This window comes from Mus caroli, unplaced genomic scaffold (genome assembly GCF_978045245.1).
Source record: "Mus caroli unplaced genomic scaffold, Mus_caroli_1 scaffold_1, whole genome shotgun sequence".
Taxonomy (NCBI): Eukaryota; Metazoa; Chordata; class Mammalia; order Rodentia; family Muridae; genus Mus; species Mus caroli.
The window spans coordinates 83869217-83887053 of NW_028227256.1; the positions used below are offsets into that span (position 1 = coordinate 83869217).

Consider the following 17837-nt stretch of genomic DNA (forward strand, 5'->3'; position numbering starts at 1 on the left):
TTAAGGGAATTTGTTGTGATGACTTACAGTCTGTAGTCCAACTCCCTAACAATGGTCAGCTGTGGATGGAAGTCCAAGGATCTAGTAGTTGCTCAGTTCCATGATCCTAGTTGTTTTACCTGGTCTTCAGTAGCAGTAAATCCCAACAGATCTGCTGGCAAGTAAATGCAAGCAGGCAAAGAAGAGCGAATCTTCCTTGTTCCAGTGTCCTGTGTAGGTCTCCAGCAGAAGATGTGGCCCAGATTAAAGGTGTGTGCCACCATGCCTGGACCTAGGACTTGCTTTGTCCCAGGCTGACCTTGAACTCAGAGATCTCCTTGCCATAGTGTCCTGGGATTAAAGGCACGTACTACCATGTCTAGGCCTAAGCTTTTCATGGCTACTATGCTTTAAGATCTCCATGCCAAGATCCAGGTCAGAAACTTGTTTCTTCCAGCCTTAAGATTTGGATCACAGGTGAACCCTCCAATTCTGGATTGTAGTTCATTCCAGATATAGTCAAGTTGACAGCTAATAGCCATCACAATACATCATTGGCATTTAGTATATTCACTAGAGTCCTATAACTAATAATGTTGTTTAACTGAAGAGCATTCTCATGAACGTGCCCTCTCTATCTCCCTCGCTCTTGCTTCTGTCCTTCTATCCCTCCTCATAGTTCTCCCAGTGTGTGCTGTAGGATGTTTGGGTATTGTGATTGTTTTTTCATAGTAGGTTGTGCTCCAATAATACCTTTGTGTTCTATGGTGATGTTGCTGGAGTTAACCTAGGGTCTTGTGTATGCTGGGTAAACACTTGTCATGCTGCTCCTGCTTTGTCATTCTTGTAGTAAGTGGGGTGTCCTAGAATAGTGGAACTATTGGGTTTTAGTTCTTGGCGGGTTTTTAAAGCTCTTTTGGATATTATCTATAGGATCTATGACAGGGTATGATTGGGTATAGATTTTCTAGTTCTTGGTTTTTAAGTTTTGTCTAGAGTAAGTAGTTTCAATGGTGTTTGTTCATGGTCTGTCTCTCTCTCTCTCTCTCTCTCTCTCTGTGTGTTTGTGTGTGTTTGACAGTTGTTTCTTTCCATGTAGTTTAAGGTTGGCTGTAGGTTTGTTATACATAGCCTTGTATTTTGAGATATGCTCCATCTGTCTTTAAGGTCTCTAGGATTTTTATTGTGAAGGTATGTTGGACTTTGTTAATTATCCTTTCTGTATCAGTTGAGATTATATGATTGCTATTCTTAAGTTTATTTACATGGTATATTACACTTACTATTTTGAGTATGTTGGACCAACCTTGCATCTTTGGGATGAAGCCCACTTGATCACGAAGAATGGTCTTCTTAATATGTTTCTGGTTCAGTTTCAGATATTTTGCTGAGAACTCTTGCATCATTTAAAGAAATACATATTTCATTAATGAGCAAGAAATCAAATGGCTTTAATAGAAAAATGTATAGGGCTGTGGAGATAGCTCAGTAGGGAAAATGATTTCCCAGCACCCACATGGAAGCTGTGTGAAACTGCACATGCTGCAGGCTCAGCTTTTGGATGCATACACAAGAACCTCGTGGGGACCTGCTGGCCAGCCAGGTTAGCCTAGGTGAAAATATCTGTGTTCAGTGAGAGAGGAAGGGGAGCTGGCTCCATGGTTTAATCATGAGTGCACAGCAAGCACCTGGGATCTGAATTTGGATCCTAGTAGCCATACAGAAGTTAGCCATGCATGCCTATAATTTCAGTGATTTTTGAAGATACAGCCAGGAGGTTGTCTTAAGCTTGCTGACTAACAGTTCTAGTTTTAGCAAGAGACCCTGTCTCAAGGAATAAGTGGAAATGATAGAGCACAATGTCTTTGTCTGCCTCCTATATACAAGTGTGTACCTGAACATACATGTGTGCATATACCACACACACAGCACTTGTTTGCTTACATGTGTGCACTCATTCCTTCTCTGTCTCTCTCTCCCCCTCTCTGTTTCTCTCTCCCCACCCATCCCCCACAGTAATAAGAGAAAAGGAAATTTAAAAAAGAAAAGGAAATAAAAAAAAGTTGTCCCATGTTGACTTAGTTTTTGTCTGGGTACACATAATCCACCCCTACATACATATACGTGCACATACATATACGTGTGTGTGTATGTATGTATATATATATATATATATATGTATGTATATATATATATGCATGCATGCATGTCTACTCATGCAATTGTAATGGCTCATCAGGTGAATACCCTTGCTATACAAGTTTGTGACCCGAGTTTGGTTCCTGGAACCTTTGTTTAAAAAAGCAAAAAGATATGTGCAATGGCTCACATTGATAATTTCAGCTTTCCTAAGTTAGAAAAGGAGGAAGAGACAGGAAAGCAATCCGGACGCCTGAGGCCAGCTACTCTGGAGTATGAAGCACAACAGCAAAAGCAAGAGGGACAGAGACATGGTAAAGGGACCTGCTGCCAGACCTGACAGCCTAGACTTGATCAGTGAGGTCTACATGGTAGAAGGAAAGAATTGAATCCTTGAGTTATTTTCTGCCCTCTATGTGTGGGTAGTGGCACAGGTGTACCTTGCATGTGCATGTGCGCATGCACACACACACAAAACTAAAAATATATAATAAGACGTATTATCAAAATAATTCTTAACAAAGTAGAACGTAAGAATTGACTTCCTAAAGTTGGCCTTTGACTCTATACATGCACTATGACACATGCTTTCCCTGCCCCATCAAATAAATAGGTAAATAATAAAAATATAAATCTGTAAGAAATGCTTAAAAATAGAATAAAAACATAGACAACAGTATATAATAGTAATAATAATAATAATAGAAAAGTCTTCAGTCTTGTCCCCCTTGTACTCTTTTTCTTCACAGGAAGCAGTGTTAGCTCTCTCTGTCTCTGTCTCTGTCTCTCTCTCTCTCTCTCTAGATATATATATGTGTGTGTATGTGTGTGTGTGTATATATTTATTGAGACTAGGTCTCCATATTGCTTAAGTTAGTTTCCACCTTGTGGACTCAAGTGAGTTTTTTTCTGTGCAGGGATTACTTGTGGGCATCACTGTACCGAGTTATTGTATATTTTTCCAAGTAAATATTTATTTTCCTTTTATGCAAATGGTACTACTATATATCGATTATTTTGCCTTTCTGACAAAAGCTGGTTTTATTGAAAGAATTCTCTCTCTCTCTCTCTTTTTTTTTTTTTTTCTGAGTCAGGGTTTCCTGTATGTTCCTGGCTGTCCTCGAACTCACTCTGTAGACCAGGCTGGCCTCTAACTCAGAAATCCGCCTGCCTCTGCCTCCCGAGTGCTGGGACTAAAGGCGTGCGCCACCACCACCCAGCTTCTTTGCTCATTGGGAGAAAAAAGATTTTGTTGGTTTGAGTTTGCTTTCTGTCCGTCCAGTTTGATGAAGTTGTAGGTCCTTACCATTCATATTTCTTTTACTGTTCTTGTCTCAGAATTTTCCTTTCATAGAGGTAGTCTTTACTGGCTTTTATTATTTATATGAATTCCTTATATTTTCAAGTCTGTTGGAGAAATTTTGGAAAATTCTTACTACATTTGTGATTTTTTAAATGTAGCTAAAGGGGGCTGAAGAGATGGCTCAATGGTAAGAGCAGTGGCTACGCTTCCAAAAGACCCGGGTTCAGTTCCCAGCACTCACATGGCAAGCTCACACCTGTAACTCCAGTTCCAGTGGATCTGACAGTCTCTCACACACATACAAGTAGGAAGAACCCATGAAATAAAAAAAGTAAATAAACCATAAAGAAAAAAAATATATAGCTTAGGCAGTGAGCCTATGGCCGTCTGTGTGGTAGCCAAGCCCTTGACCACTAACTTGTGTTCTAGCCTGTTGCACTAATTTTATATTCCTGATGCAGTTTACTGGTATTATTTTGTGAACTTCCCATGTTTGGGGGGTGGTGTTTGTACTTATTGAAATTACAATTTTTTTCCTTAAAAGTATTTTTAGATTTCTAGAGATAACAGTAGCAGGAAAAGTCAGATTGGAGGGATGTTTTACTCCTTGTTGAAAATCGTGCTGGAGTTTGAATCAAAAGAATGCGTTGGGAAATCTCCCATAACATTTTTTTCCAAGACAAGAGTTTCTGTATAGCCTGGCTGTACTGCAACTTGCCTTTTTAGAGCAGGGTGGCTTTTACTCACAGAGATCTGCCTGCCTCTGCCTCTGCCTCCTGAGTGCTAGGATTAAAGGGGTGTGCCACCATTCCTGGCCCCGTAATATTTATTAAGAAATCAGAATTTTGTAATTGGCTAAATGAATCTTTGGGAAAATTTAAAAGATTGTTTAAATATGCTTGAAAACTGTTGGTTAATAGTAGTGAACCAGTAACTGGAAGTGACTGAATGCTGACTTCACTTTTTAAAATATGGTTTAAATTAATGTCTCATCATCTCTTAAGGAACTAGTAGAGAAGACTTCCAAGCCTATGCTATTTAAGGTAGCTATTATTGGTTAATATTTAGGTAGCTTCCATGTTTGCCTTGCTGCATTTAGCAGTCTATTTACTTATATTATATTATGTATATATGTAGTAGCAATTTTGTGTTGAAAATGGATGAGCATTTAAAAAAATACACGAGCATGTTTTATTTGCCTTTTAAAGAGATTAAACCTTGTTTGTATCTTAGCAACAAAAGATGAAAATACATGTTTCTCTATTTTTATACATGATACAGTTGGATTTTATACATATGTTGCATGGGATTCTGGTATATAAAATGCTGTTAGTATTGATCTTTCTTTTTAAAAAATATTATTTTTCTGTGTGTGTGTTTTGGATTGCATATATGTCTGTACCTCATATGTACGCCTAGTATCCATAGCCGCCAGAAGAGGGTACCTGATTCCCCTGAAACTGGTGAGCTGCCATTTGGTTTCTGGGAATCTAGGTCCTCTGCCAAGAACAGCATGTACTCTTGACCACTGAACCACCTCTTAGCCTCGACCCCCTCACCTCTTTAAGTATTACAATATATTGATTGAGATTTGGGGACTTTACAGTCTTAATTTTTGTAATGCCACGAGGCATATTTGGTTAAGTTAATGTGTGTATGTTTCACTTTTTATTAAATATTACTAAAATACAGCTTGAAATTGATGATTTTTGAGATAGGTATTTTCTCTTAACTTTTTGTTTTCTATTTTATTGTGTGTTTTTTGAAGTTACCTGAGTATATGATACTCAGGTTACATCGATAGTTTCTAAAAGTCACTTGAACAAATTACAGTTAACAAAATTGAGAGAAAGATAAGTGATAAGGAGAAAATGATCCATATATTAAAAATTCAATAATGAAGACAGTTTTAATCAGTCGCATGTTCTTTTAAAAGAGGATAATATAGCTATGGTTTTCATTGATTGGAATTTAAGAACACCTAGGACTATAGTAGAATTGAGTTTTATAACCTTGGATAGTATTGGGAATTGAACCCAGGGGGCTTATGTATAGTGGCCACACACTGTATCACCGCTGACCCACATCCCAGTCCTTTTTTTTTTTTTTTTAAAGCTTGAGATAGGAATTTACCAAGTTGATCAAACTGACCTGGAACTTAAGGCTGCCTATGCAGGCCTCAACCTTGGAATCCTCCTGAGGTCTGGGATTACTGGCTTTAATAGAAAAATGTATAGGGCTGTGGAGATAGCTCAGTAGGGAAAATGATTTCCCAGCACCCACATGGAAGCTGTGTGAAATTGCACATGCACATTCCTCACCCAGCCTAAAATTTACATTTTACTCCCTTGCCTGGAGGGCTAGTGACTGCAGCTGTATCCAAGGTTCCTTTCTTCATTGTATTATACCCGTGCACATCTGTGCAAATGGGAACTAGGCCCTAGGTGTACAAGGTTAAGTTAATCTCTTCACAATATTTTTGTTTAAATTTTCTTGCAGAATTCTCTATTACATATCCAGAATTTTATATTTAATAGTTCATCTGGAGATGTTCAATACTTATTGTTACTTTTTCCTAAGCCTCTTAATTTATTCAGGTATATTAACAGACATATTTTAAAACCCCTGTCCATCCCCTTTCCCAAGTGGCTACCCACTTCCTACTCTAATTGTACTTGATTATATTCCAGATTGGCTCTGGGTGCAGTGCAGGTTTGTACCAAATGATTGTGACCGTATACACATGTGCACACACCTAAGCACACATTAAGCCCATCATTCACACACACACGCGCACACACACACACACACACACACGCGCGCGCGCACACATGCACACATTTCAGATGATTGACCTCATAGAGATTTTTATTTGACATTTTCCCATTCTAGTAAATACTTCTTGGGGTTATTAATCCACATTGTTGAGTACAGTCAGGCAGAAAGGACATCTTTCCTTTTTATATTACCTTTTAATGACAGTCTTTTCTCCTCTCATAAGTTAAAGCAACTTAAGTGCCATTCAAAAATGAAATGTAAGCACTTTATTATAATGAACTCACAACCCCCCCCCACAGCTAGATTATGATAGTCACCCAAACTTGTCCAGTCTCAAATTCCACAGATCTCTATACAGTTAGAATGGATACTCTTAAAAAGTGCCAATTTAACCTAGTCTCCTTTACAAAACTTTCTCTGCTCTTTTTGTCTGCATCTAGATATGTAGAGTACATTTAGTTTGTTTTCTTGTATATTATCTCCTCAACAAGCCTAGCTTTGTGTAACACATGGGTATCAACTTGGCTGGTCTGAAAGGTCGATTTGAAATCGTCTTAAGGCCAGCCTGGTCTACATAACAAGTTCTAAGGCAGGCAGTACTACATTGTGAGACTCTGTCAAAGATAGAAAGAAAGAAATTGTCAGGTAACTAGATTTGAATGATTGTTATGTGTTGTAATGTTACAGTTTCCCATTGCTTACAGTAATTCGATACCATTACATTTATAGGTGCAGTGGGAGGTGGGGAGAAGCAATATGTAGTTTTGTGTGTTTTATCCATTTTTCTTTTGTTTCCTTTATTTTTATTTTTATTTTTATTTTTTGGCAGAGAAACTTTTCCATGTCTGTAAATAGTGCCGCTGTCCTGCGATTGACAGGACGAGGAGGAGGAGGAGGAACAGTGGTGGGGGCTCCTAGAGGTCGAAGTTCTTCAAGAGGGCGAGGTGAGCTATGTGCAAAAATAACCCTGGAAGAGGAGCAGGAGGCTAGGGAATCAGTAAATACTTCAATGCCTAATTGAAACATGAAACCAACTGCTCTTTGATGTTGACTGCAAATGCCTGAACATTTATTTTTTGCAATATTTCTGAGATGCCTCTCTGCTGCCCCTGCTTTGGAGAGGAATTTGTTTCTAGCTGTATAGACTGAAGCAAGAAGGAGTGAGATAGTCCCAGTTAACTTCTAAAGAGTAATTATTCTTCCTATTCTTCATCCCTGAAGTTTTACACGTTGAGGCTTGAGCATCCTGAAGGTAATGGTTGCTTGAGGCACAAGTGTCCATGTGGGGCTCTCAGCAGTATAGCATTTCTTCCAAAGAGCCACATTACATATCACCATAGCTGGAGGAATTTATTGAGAAATACCTCGGGGGCTAGGCCTCTTAGCAGGCAGAGCAAAATATAAGCAGGGAACATCCACTGGTGTGATGTGTGGTTTTATGAATTTATGCCTTTTCTTAGAAAGAGTTTCTGATTTGCTTGTTTTTTATCATTCCCTATTTTGCATTCATTGTCTTTCTGTTAAAAGTAATTCTTGATGTTTGTAATAGATATTTCTCCTTCAGCATTGAACTGTATGTGGGTTGATTCATAACATAATTTTTTTTTTTTTTTTGGATTTTCGAGACAGGGTTTCTCTGTGTAGCCCTGGCTCTCCTGGCACTCACTTTGTAGACCAGGCTGGCCTCCAACTCAGGAATCCGCCTGCCTCTGCCTCCCGAGTGCTGGGATTAAAGGCGTGCACCACCACGCCCGGCTAACATAAATATTTTTTAAAATAATTATTTATTTTACGTATGTAAGTACACTGTTGCTATCTTCAGACACACCAGAAGAGGGCACCTCATCCCATTACAGATGGTTGTGGGCTACCATATGGTTGCTGGGAATTGAACTCAGGACATCTGGAAGAGCAGTCAGTGAGCCATCTCTCCAGCCTCTAGAGCAGTAGTTTTTAACCTGAATATTGTTTAACCTGAATATTGTTTAACCTGAATATTGTTGTAGACTTCAAAAAAACCGCATTGCCACAGACATTGAGTTGGTGAGAGCTAGGCGCGTCTGCATCACAAGCCATGCCAATATGCTTATTGTCTGGGAGATGTGCATATTGATATATGGCAGTGTTTTGGAAATGGGACTGACTGGTCATGGGTCTGGTCTCCCTGTGGGCATTTCCCTTGCTTTCCTCTTGTGGGAGGCGGTGAGAAGAAATTTAATTCTGAAAGCTTTGCTTCCTGTGCTTTTCAGGTCAAGCCAGAGAAAAGTTTCCTTAATTAAGAGTGCAGACCACACACATCCTCCACCTGTTCTCTGTAGGCCTTAAAAAAACCTTACGTATTTAGAAGGGAGCAGATCTGGGTGTGGTAATGTACGCCTGCAATCCCAGCATTTGGTGATTGCTGTCAGGTGGCTCAGTAGTTCAGGCCCAAATTTTAGTTATAGTGACAGTTTAAGGCTAGCCTGAGCTACATTAGGCACCCTCTAGAGCAACAACAACTAAGCTGTGCCCCTCCCCCCCAACAAATACAGTACCCCAGAGCAACAACAGAGAGAAGGAACAAGTGAGGGATCCATGAGTTGTCTTTTTGTTTGCTTCTTTGAAGGTAGAGTTTTTGTAACCAGAGCTTGCATAAAGCCCATATGTTGTGACATACAAGTAAATTAGTGTGCTAATGTTGAAGGGTACAGAACTTGTCAAATGGATGCTCTTACCTTTGTGAAAATACTTGGAATGCTGTAGTCACAATGGCCTGTAATGCTTGTGTCTTTGGATTTTCACTTAATTTTACCCCACTGGTTAAATATTGATTACTGTGACTTTTCTTTGGATTGTAGTATCTTTTTCCTCAGTGGGTAAGAGCACCCGATTGCTCTTCCGAAGGTCCAGAGTTCAAATCCCAGCAACCACATGGTGGCTCACAACCATCCGTAACGAGATCTGGCGCCCTCTTCTGGAGTGTCTGAAGACAGCTACAGTGTACTTACATATAATAAATAAATCTTTTAAAAAAAAAAAAAGGAAAAACTCATATGCAAATCTATTGGTTTCTAGACTTAAAGATATCCTGACCTCGTAATGTTTAAGAGAACAAGGGGCTATGTACTATTGCATTATCTTTCTTTTTTTATGTCGTCTGGATGTTAGAAAGATTCCATATACTGTCAATTGTACTAGTGGCATTGTTAGAAGGAAGCATATTTTCTCCTTAAAGAATAGGGTAAGCTTTCAGGTAATAGTACAATCCTTCAAGTTGAATAGGCTGATCACATGTTTTTCTGCTTGTTCTTGTGCATGTGAACCACATTTGTAGATGACTTAAATGTGGAAAGATCTAGAATCTGGTTTCTCTAATGCTGACTTAGCAGTAAAGCTTCCACCACACAAGCAGGGCTGGAGGTAGTCAGAATTGCAAAACTCAAAACCCATTATATATATTTTTCTTGATCTTCCCCCCGCCCCCCCCCCCCCAAGTCTTCCAAAACTTAATGGTTTTGGTCAAGACTAAAATGGTTTTCTCAAAGTGGTTCTACAGAATAGGTTTTCCGGAGTTTTCTTTTGGTTTGTTTTTTTCCCCCCCAAGGCACGGTTTCTCTGTGTAGCCTCTGGGGCTGTCCTGGAACTTACTCTGTAGACTGGGCTGACTGAACCTCAAGAAGTTCACTTGCCTCTGCTTCCCAAGTGCTGGAATAAATACTATTTTTAAAAATTACACTTATGTGTGGGATTGTGTAATTGTGTTCAGGTGGTGTAAGAGACCAGAAGAGGGTACTGGATCCTCTGTATTTGGAATTAAACAGTTGTAGCCATGTGGTGTGGATACTGGGTGCCAAACTCAGTTCACTCAGTTAACTGCTGGGCCATCTATCTAGTCTGGACAAAATTAATCTTGAAAAAGGAGAGGACTTTGTTCCTCATCCTAAAGTCACTGTTGTGGAGGAATATTTTCATGTTAGAGTAGTTACTATTAAATTATTTTAGGATTTTAAATAAAATGTATACATATTCTGAATGTAGGGCAGAGGGAAAGCTACTTAAACTGTAAGTTGACTTTAGGTTGACTTAAAAGTAATGAACCTGGAAGATAACTTTGTGATTGTTAGAGTTAAACTGTAGTTTTCGCTTTTATTTTATAGACAAAGTGGATACTAGTCTAGTCAAGAGAATATCCTAATATATATATATATATATATATTTTCAGTATTTTGTAAGAGTCATTGAAGTATTCCTGTAATCTGAGTCAGTTCCTGATAGATTAAAATGAAGAAGTACATGGGTGCTTGAAGTTACTTGCTTCGTTGGATGTCTCATTCAGAATATATTATTTTCGGGTTAGAGGTGTATTTTTTGTGGTAGAGCTTTTGCCTAGCATTTGCAGTGTGCTCGGTTTGGTACCTAGCACCACACACAAAATAAAGCTCTATCATTTTCTTCTGATCATTTTGATCTAGGGGAGAAGTTAAGTTTGGGATAGCTGCTAAGGTATTTTTTGTTATAAAGGCACTCCAAACTCCCATGCCTCCTCTAGTTTCTTCATTTGTGTCAGTACTGTTCACATGTTCATTGAGAAAACTACAGAATGTCCAGCCGGGCGTGGTGGCGCATGCCTTTAATCCCAGCACTCGGGAGGCAGAGGCAGGCGGATTTCTGAGTTCGAGGCCAGCCTGGTCTACAGAGTGAGTTCCAGGACAGCCAGGGCTATACAGAGAAACCCTGTCTCGAAAACCAAAAAACAAACAAACAAACAGAATGTCCAAAGCTGAAAGTGCATGCTACATACATATCTGCATGTGTCTCAGTTACTCTTAGCTGTGCAGCAGTAGGGACAACATCACAACCCCCTGCCCCCACCCCCCCTTGAGTGTGCTTTTGTCATTCAGTAGCACAGGTCTGAGTTAACATCAGTGCCTTAGATACGTGGATTCGTATTGTTCTGGGATGTTTCATCAGAATTTATTTAGCCAACTATTATTAAGTTGTTTCTAGTGTTTTGAAATTCAAGTGTTCGTTTCCATACAAATATGTAGTCATGCCTTGTTTAACAAGACTCGAGCCTCATTAGGTTATTTTATTTTAATTGATATATGAATATTATAATTTACACAGGCTTATATAGTTTAGGTTATTTACTTGGTTTGGCCTCCTGATACCGCTAAAAGACAATGATTACAAGATATTTGCTGCTGCTTGTGGTATAAATGGGATATTGTTTTACACTAAATTTAAAATAAGTACACTTGAAAATATAGTATATCCTCAAATAAATAACTGTTCATTGTCACAATCACATACTGTGTACCACATGCTGTCAAATATGCCGTGTTTTTAAGTGACTGGCAGTTCAGTGGATTTCTTTAGACCAGCACCATCACAAATAAGTCTCTAGTTACTTGAGAGTTTTCAACTCCATTATAAGGTGGTTGAAGAGTGAGTGGTTATAGTAAGTCTTATCACTGGTTGAAACTATATGCATTGCATGATGCTTTACATACTTGTGAGTGCCTCCCTCTCCTTCCCTTTTGTTCTTTCTTCTTCTTTCCCTTTCTGTCCTTTTCATCTTTCTCAGGCTTTTTGAGTCATTCTTGATGTAACACAAGCTGGCTTTGAGCTGTCAGTTCTCTGTTTCAGCCCCAAATGCTGAGATTATAGGCATGTTCCATCCCACTTGATTCTGTAAAGATGTTTCTACTGGGATAGGTTCTGAGCAGAGTCACAGGTTGATAGTTAACCAGATGGCCTTCATTAGAAGCCTGCTAACATTGATTTGCAAAGCTTTTAAGTCCCTATACTCCAACCACTCTGAGAATTGACTTTAGTGTTGCTAATTTTCCTTAACTCAGTGAAGGATTCGTTTTATCCTGTAAGAATGTAGTTCACAGTCCTACAGTTGTTCAGTTCACTTCTGCTATCTTTTTTCTGGAATTGGATAAAGGAATTTTATTGTGATTGACACTTCCTACTAGAGTTTCTCTCTAGAAGTTCCCCATAGTAAGATTTCCCCAGTAGTTATTGAAAACAATCCATGAAAACATTCAGTTTATAATGGTGTACTAGCTTTGGTAGACGCCACTGTGGACCTCGTCACTGATGAGTTTCCTGTTGGTGCTGTGTATTGTTCAGGACTGGGATTCCTTCACAAGTGGTTGGTTTATTTTTTTCATACCCCAGTTCAGTTCTATCAGAGCCATTATGTCTTGCTAAATACTTAAATGTGGCCGTCTTGAAGTGTACAGAGAGATAGAACTTCATAGAGATTAACCTTCAGTGTTGAACATACTTGTTGGATGTTGGTTTCTAACTATTTCCCCTCCCCCTGTTTTCTTATTTTCAGGCAGAGGTAGAGGTGAATGTGGTTTCTACCAAAGAAGTTTTGATGAAGTAGAGGGTGTGTTTGGGCGAGGAGGTGGCAGGGAAATGCATAGATCACAGAGCTGGGAAGAAAGGTAACTAAAGTGTTGAGATTGTAATGTAATTAAGCATTTGCTGGTCTATAAAACTCACCCTAGTGGTATTCTATAGGACTTGCCTGCAGTGCGAGTTATTTGGCAGGCCGAGGAAGGAGATTCTGGAGTACTGGCTATCCTGCACAATTTAGCAAACTCCTGAACTCAAAATAAAAATGGAAAAAAAATGGCTAGGATTCTAACCCATTGGTAGCTCTCTAGGGAGGTTCAGCCCTCAGTACTCCAAACAAAACAAAGCACACCGCGTTCCTTTCATGAGTGGTACAGGGTTGCATGTTCCTGTGATCCTAATACTTGGGAGGCCAAGACAGAAGAATCATGAGTTCCAGACCAAAATGGGCTGCATGGTGTGACCTAGAGAATCACAGAAGTTGGGTGGGAGTACTGTCTCCTCTCTATCCCCTGGCCTTCCCCCAAGAAAGAACATTTTGAAAACACAGAACTTATCCCTTTTCTGCTTTTCCTGAAATTTCTGTACAATAAAATATAATATATAATTCTTACAGTTAAGGATGAGTCCTGATCTCAAAATAAGGGTAGAAGGGTTAAGGTTATAACAGTGGTGGGTGTCTTGCTCAGCACCCTGAGATTTAGTACTCAGAACCACAAATGTGGGAAAATATTGCCAAGGTAGTATATATCACATGGTCTATAATGTTTCCAGGTAAAATAATAATATTCTAGTCATTAGGAGCTAAGGTTTGGTAGGTGGCCAGGTGGAATTTTTGTTCTCATCATTGCTTTCCTGTATTTTCTAAATACTAACTGGCAGATCTGCTGCCAAAGGGACTGCAGGAAAAGAGTATCATGATAGGAAATCTATGTTGTTTTTAAGGTGTTTTTGAAATTTATTTTGTCTTTTTAGGGGTGACAGGCGCTTTGAAAAACCAGGAAGAAAAGATGTAGGTAAGGATCTTACTGTTTTGAAATACCTCCTGCACCTCCTGGTATTCGTGCTAACAAGGCCCATTCAGAAGGATAATTAGCAGCACAGATTAACTGTTACATGCATGGATCCAGTAGATGGAGCTGTAACACTGATTTAGAGTCCTGTGGGTGAGACCTGGAGTGATGGATACAACCATTAAGACATACTCGACTCAATGTTTTAGGGTTGTGTTTCTTTAAGGCATGTCTTTTTCAGTAAGGCTCTTTGTGGGATTGAAATTCTAAATTAGGAACTAATTTGATCACTTGTTTATTATCATGGAGAGTATGTAGGTAAAAATAGGGAAGATGTTTTGTCTGAGGAGGCAAAGGCTGAGACTGAATATTCTTTCTTTAATCAATGATTGGACTATTTCTTTTATTGTGTATGTGTGCAGGCTATGTATATGGAGGTGGGGACACACACCGTGCAATGCCTGGAAAGGCTGTGGAGTTGGTTCTGTCAAACCTTCATGTGGGTTCTGCGGCTCAAACTCAGCAGCACCTTTACTTGCAAGCCATCTCACCAGCCTAGCTGTCATTCTTTCTGTCTATATATCTTCCTTGTGAGTGTTTATGATAATTTAGTCAATTTGTAATGTTATGATGGGCTTTCTGACTGATAAATTGGCAGTCTACATTGATATTTGGTTAAAAAAAAAAAATAATAAAAAGTGCCAGTTAACAGTATTGGTATAAGTTTGAAATTTTTTTAGTTTCTAAATTTCTTCAAAAAACAAAAATGTCCTACAGAGTATTGTAATAATCTCATAGTGATTAACGTGTCTCATAAACATGCTGATTCTACAAACACTGATCACAGACTAAATTGAATGTACATGGTTTTGAAAACAAGGAAGTAAGAATGATCAGCTTGATTTCATTGTTTCACATGTAAACCTCACTGAAACATATTTGTTGCTTAAAGTCTATTAACATATCATTGGAAAATCTTGGTTCTCATTATTGAAATGACATTAAATTAGTGTTGCATGAAGAAATGTGGATTTGATTAGGTAATTTATTAACATACTTTACCCATTTTTGTGAGGGCTTCATGGAGAGAGTTTGTTAGGACCTTTGTTCCCATCCTGATCTGATTCAGTACTTTAAAAACATTTTTGTGTGTGTGTGTGTGTGTGTGTATGTGTGTGTGCACACGCGCGCGCATGCACACGTGCCCCCACTGTGGCCAGAAGGGGTGGTTGGATCCCTTGTACCTTGCGTTACAGGTGGTTGTGAGTTACTCTGTGTGGGTGCTGGGGACTGGACTTAAGGATCCTTGGAAGAGCAGCAAGCAGTACTCACTGCTGAGTATCTCTTCAAGGCAGTGACTCAGCACTTTTGATAAGGTGATAAGGGTAGTTAGTACAGAATTCAAAATCAGAAGGTCATGTTTATTCTAATCTTTCATATTCCATAGTCCCCAAATGAGAAGATAATAATCTTAAAGTCTTTGAACTCATTTATTCGTTCAACAAATATCGAGGCCCTAATTATGTCATAGGCCTTGTGCAGGTGCTAATGTTTTCTTTTGAGGATATTGTTAGCTGCTCATTGCTCAGAGGGAAGTAGTCTGTAGAGTAGGGAAACTTTAACTTGAGATCAGATTTAAGGTGTAACAAAAAGCCAAGTCTAATGAAATGAAAACTTAACAGTAGAAAATGCAGCCTTATATAAATATATTAAAGAGTTGAAAGTATGGGGAAAGACTCAGGCTTCTTTCAGATGATCTCGGCTTCATGTTAGTCAGCAATTACCTTACACCTCAGGGCAGGAATTACTAGATCTAAATTACCCCAGTGAGCCAAAAGAGGGTAAGCTCATTGCCTTTTATTTGTTTAAGATTTTTAAAAATTTATTTATGTGTATGTAAGTGTGAGTGTAGTATGCATTTGTGCATACTGTAGAGGCCAGAAGAGGTGGTCAGATCCTGTAGAGCTGTAGTTGCAGGCAACTCTAAGCAGTGTGATGTGGGTGCTGGGAACGTGGTCTGCTGTGAGAGTAGCAAGTGAGTCATCTCTCCAGCAAACCCAGCTCCCCATAGCCTACATAGCCTAAGCTTTGAGGTCACATCTTTAAAAAAAAAAAAAAAAAAAAAGATTTATTTATTATAAGTTACACTAGCTGTCTTCAGACACACCAGAAGAGGGCATCAGATCTTATAACAGATGGTTGTGAGCCATTATGTAGTTGCCGGGAATTGAACTCAATACCTCTGGAAGAGCAGTCAGTGCTCTTAACCTCTGAGCCATCTCTCCAGCCTGGGGTCACATCTTGAATGAAAGTAAAGGGTCATGGTTTACCATTGGAGGCCAAGGCACTTGAAGCCTTTGTGCTGGTGGTGATTGCATTAAAAGAGATGGGTGTTCAGATAGGAGACTAAACTGTGGGCCGGGCAGAGTTTGGAGGTTTGCAAGGTCACTACAAATACTGGCTTACAGATATGACCAAGAAAGAAGGCTTGACCTGCTTGAGTTTCAGAGTCTGAATAATGGGCTTAAGGATGTGTTAAACACATTCTTTTTTAACTAACTAACTAACTAACTAATTAATTAATTTGTTATTGTTTTTCAAGACAGGGTTTCTTTGTGTAGCCCTGACTGTCTTGGCACTCACTTTGTAGACCAGGCTAGCCTTGAACTCACAGAGATCTGCCTGCTTCTGCCTCCCAAGCACTGGAATTAAAGGTGTGTGCCATCATCGGCTGGCTAAACACATTCTTAAAATGATGTTGTTGGGAAGCTTTGGGGAAGTAATGTGTTCTCTTGGTGAGATTAGCTTTGTTGTTGCTGTTTGTGCAGATTCTCACTGTTTTCTTGGGCATTATCATATAAATCTAATTACTTTTCCTAACTAGCCTCTATTTTAAACAGTAAAGATATTTTGTAGTACTCTATGCATGTCTTTGATAAGGCCAGTCCCAATTAGGTGTGGTGTTGATGTGTTTAATCATAGCAGTTGAGGAGAAAGAGGCTGACAGATCACCTTTAAGTCCAGCGCTAGCCTGGTCTTCCCCCACCAATACAACAACAAAAGAGAAAAGGTGAATTCATAAGAACTCTGAGACAGACTTTGTCACTGCAGTTGTTGTGGTCAGTCTGACTAGCCAGCAAGTTCCTACAGTCTTCTTGTCCTGTTTCCTGTCATGCCTGGTTCTGGGGTTACAGGTACAGGTATATCTCTTGCTTTTTTACATAGATTGTAGGATTTGAACGTAGGTCCTTGATAGCAGGTGCTCTTAACCACAGAGTCATCTTCCCAGCCTCAACCTGTTCCTTTTAAAATTAGAGAAAGGCTATACTCTTTTATCTGTCTGTCTGTCTGTCTGTCTGTCTGTCTGTCTATCTATCTATCTATCTATCTATCTATCTATCTATCTATCTATCTATCTATCTAGATGTGATGGTGGTTGGGTTTTGGGTGGGATCTTGGGAAGACTAGGAAAGTGCTCTGGTACTGAGCTACAGACCTAGCACATGTGTTGGCTTTCTTTGTGAAGATAGATGGGTAGAATTACAAACTTCTGAGTTAAGAGTCATGGCTTACCCCTGTGAACATTGGTGAGAGAATAAATAGGTGGGAAAAGGCCTGTATCCATAGATTTATAAGTCCTATTCAAAAGGAATTGATTGCTGCAGAGGAGAGATTAGTTCCTGTGATCATCTTGTAGTATGCTTTTGTGAGAGTGCAATGAAATTTATCGTTAAAAACAATCCTCCTGACATCAGTAGGCTCAGCTAACCAAGCATGATACATTGCGAATCTTTATGTGAAGTATCTGGAAATAGCACAGTCCTCCTTGTAAATCCACCAACATGGATACCTGTCAGGTTGAATTGCAAGGTACAATATGCATTTGGGGTGAAGTACTTGGAAATAGACATTGGTGAAGTTGTTGTTACAGATTTTTTTCCCTCGAACTAGTAGTATATACTTTTCAAGCATAAATCTAAGCTGAAGATTTTTGGTAACTGCTTGTTTTCAGTTTGTTAAAATGTTTTGTTAATGGTTTTCAATAGTAACTTTGGTTGTTGAGTGGTTTTCATTGTTGAGTATATTAGTTCTTAATGATTTCCTCCTTTCTTCCATTTCTATTCCATATTCCTGAGGTGTTAGTAATGGTCTTTCTGCAGAAAACTTAATCCTAGAAACTATGATTCTTTGAAAAAGATGAAAGAATTATAGACAGTGCTCCCAGAATCTTTCTGGTTTTTGAACAGTGATTTGGATTATATTTTTTGTAA

The 17837-nt window shown here is 39.1% G+C and overlaps 1 protein-coding gene across 7 annotated transcripts in view; it reads left to right on the top strand.

Moving 5' to 3' along the window:
• The window catches only part of Gigyf2 (GRB10 interacting GYF protein 2), a 129393-nt gene that overhangs the window by 44410 nt on the left and 67146 nt on the right, over positions 1–17837 (top strand). For all 7 annotated transcript variants that reach the window (XR_015047339.1, XM_029478474.2, XM_085839159.1 and 4 more), the window contains 3 exons: positions 7029–7143; positions 12531–12642; positions 13529–13569. Coding sequence is in view for 6 of the 7 variants with exons in the window: in XM_029478474.2 (XP_029334334.1) it covers positions 7029–7143; positions 12531–12642; positions 13529–13569 (268 nt within the window). In the remaining variant the exon portion in view is untranslated. The remainder of the gene's footprint in view (positions 1–7028; positions 7144–12530; positions 12643–13528; positions 13570–17837) is intronic.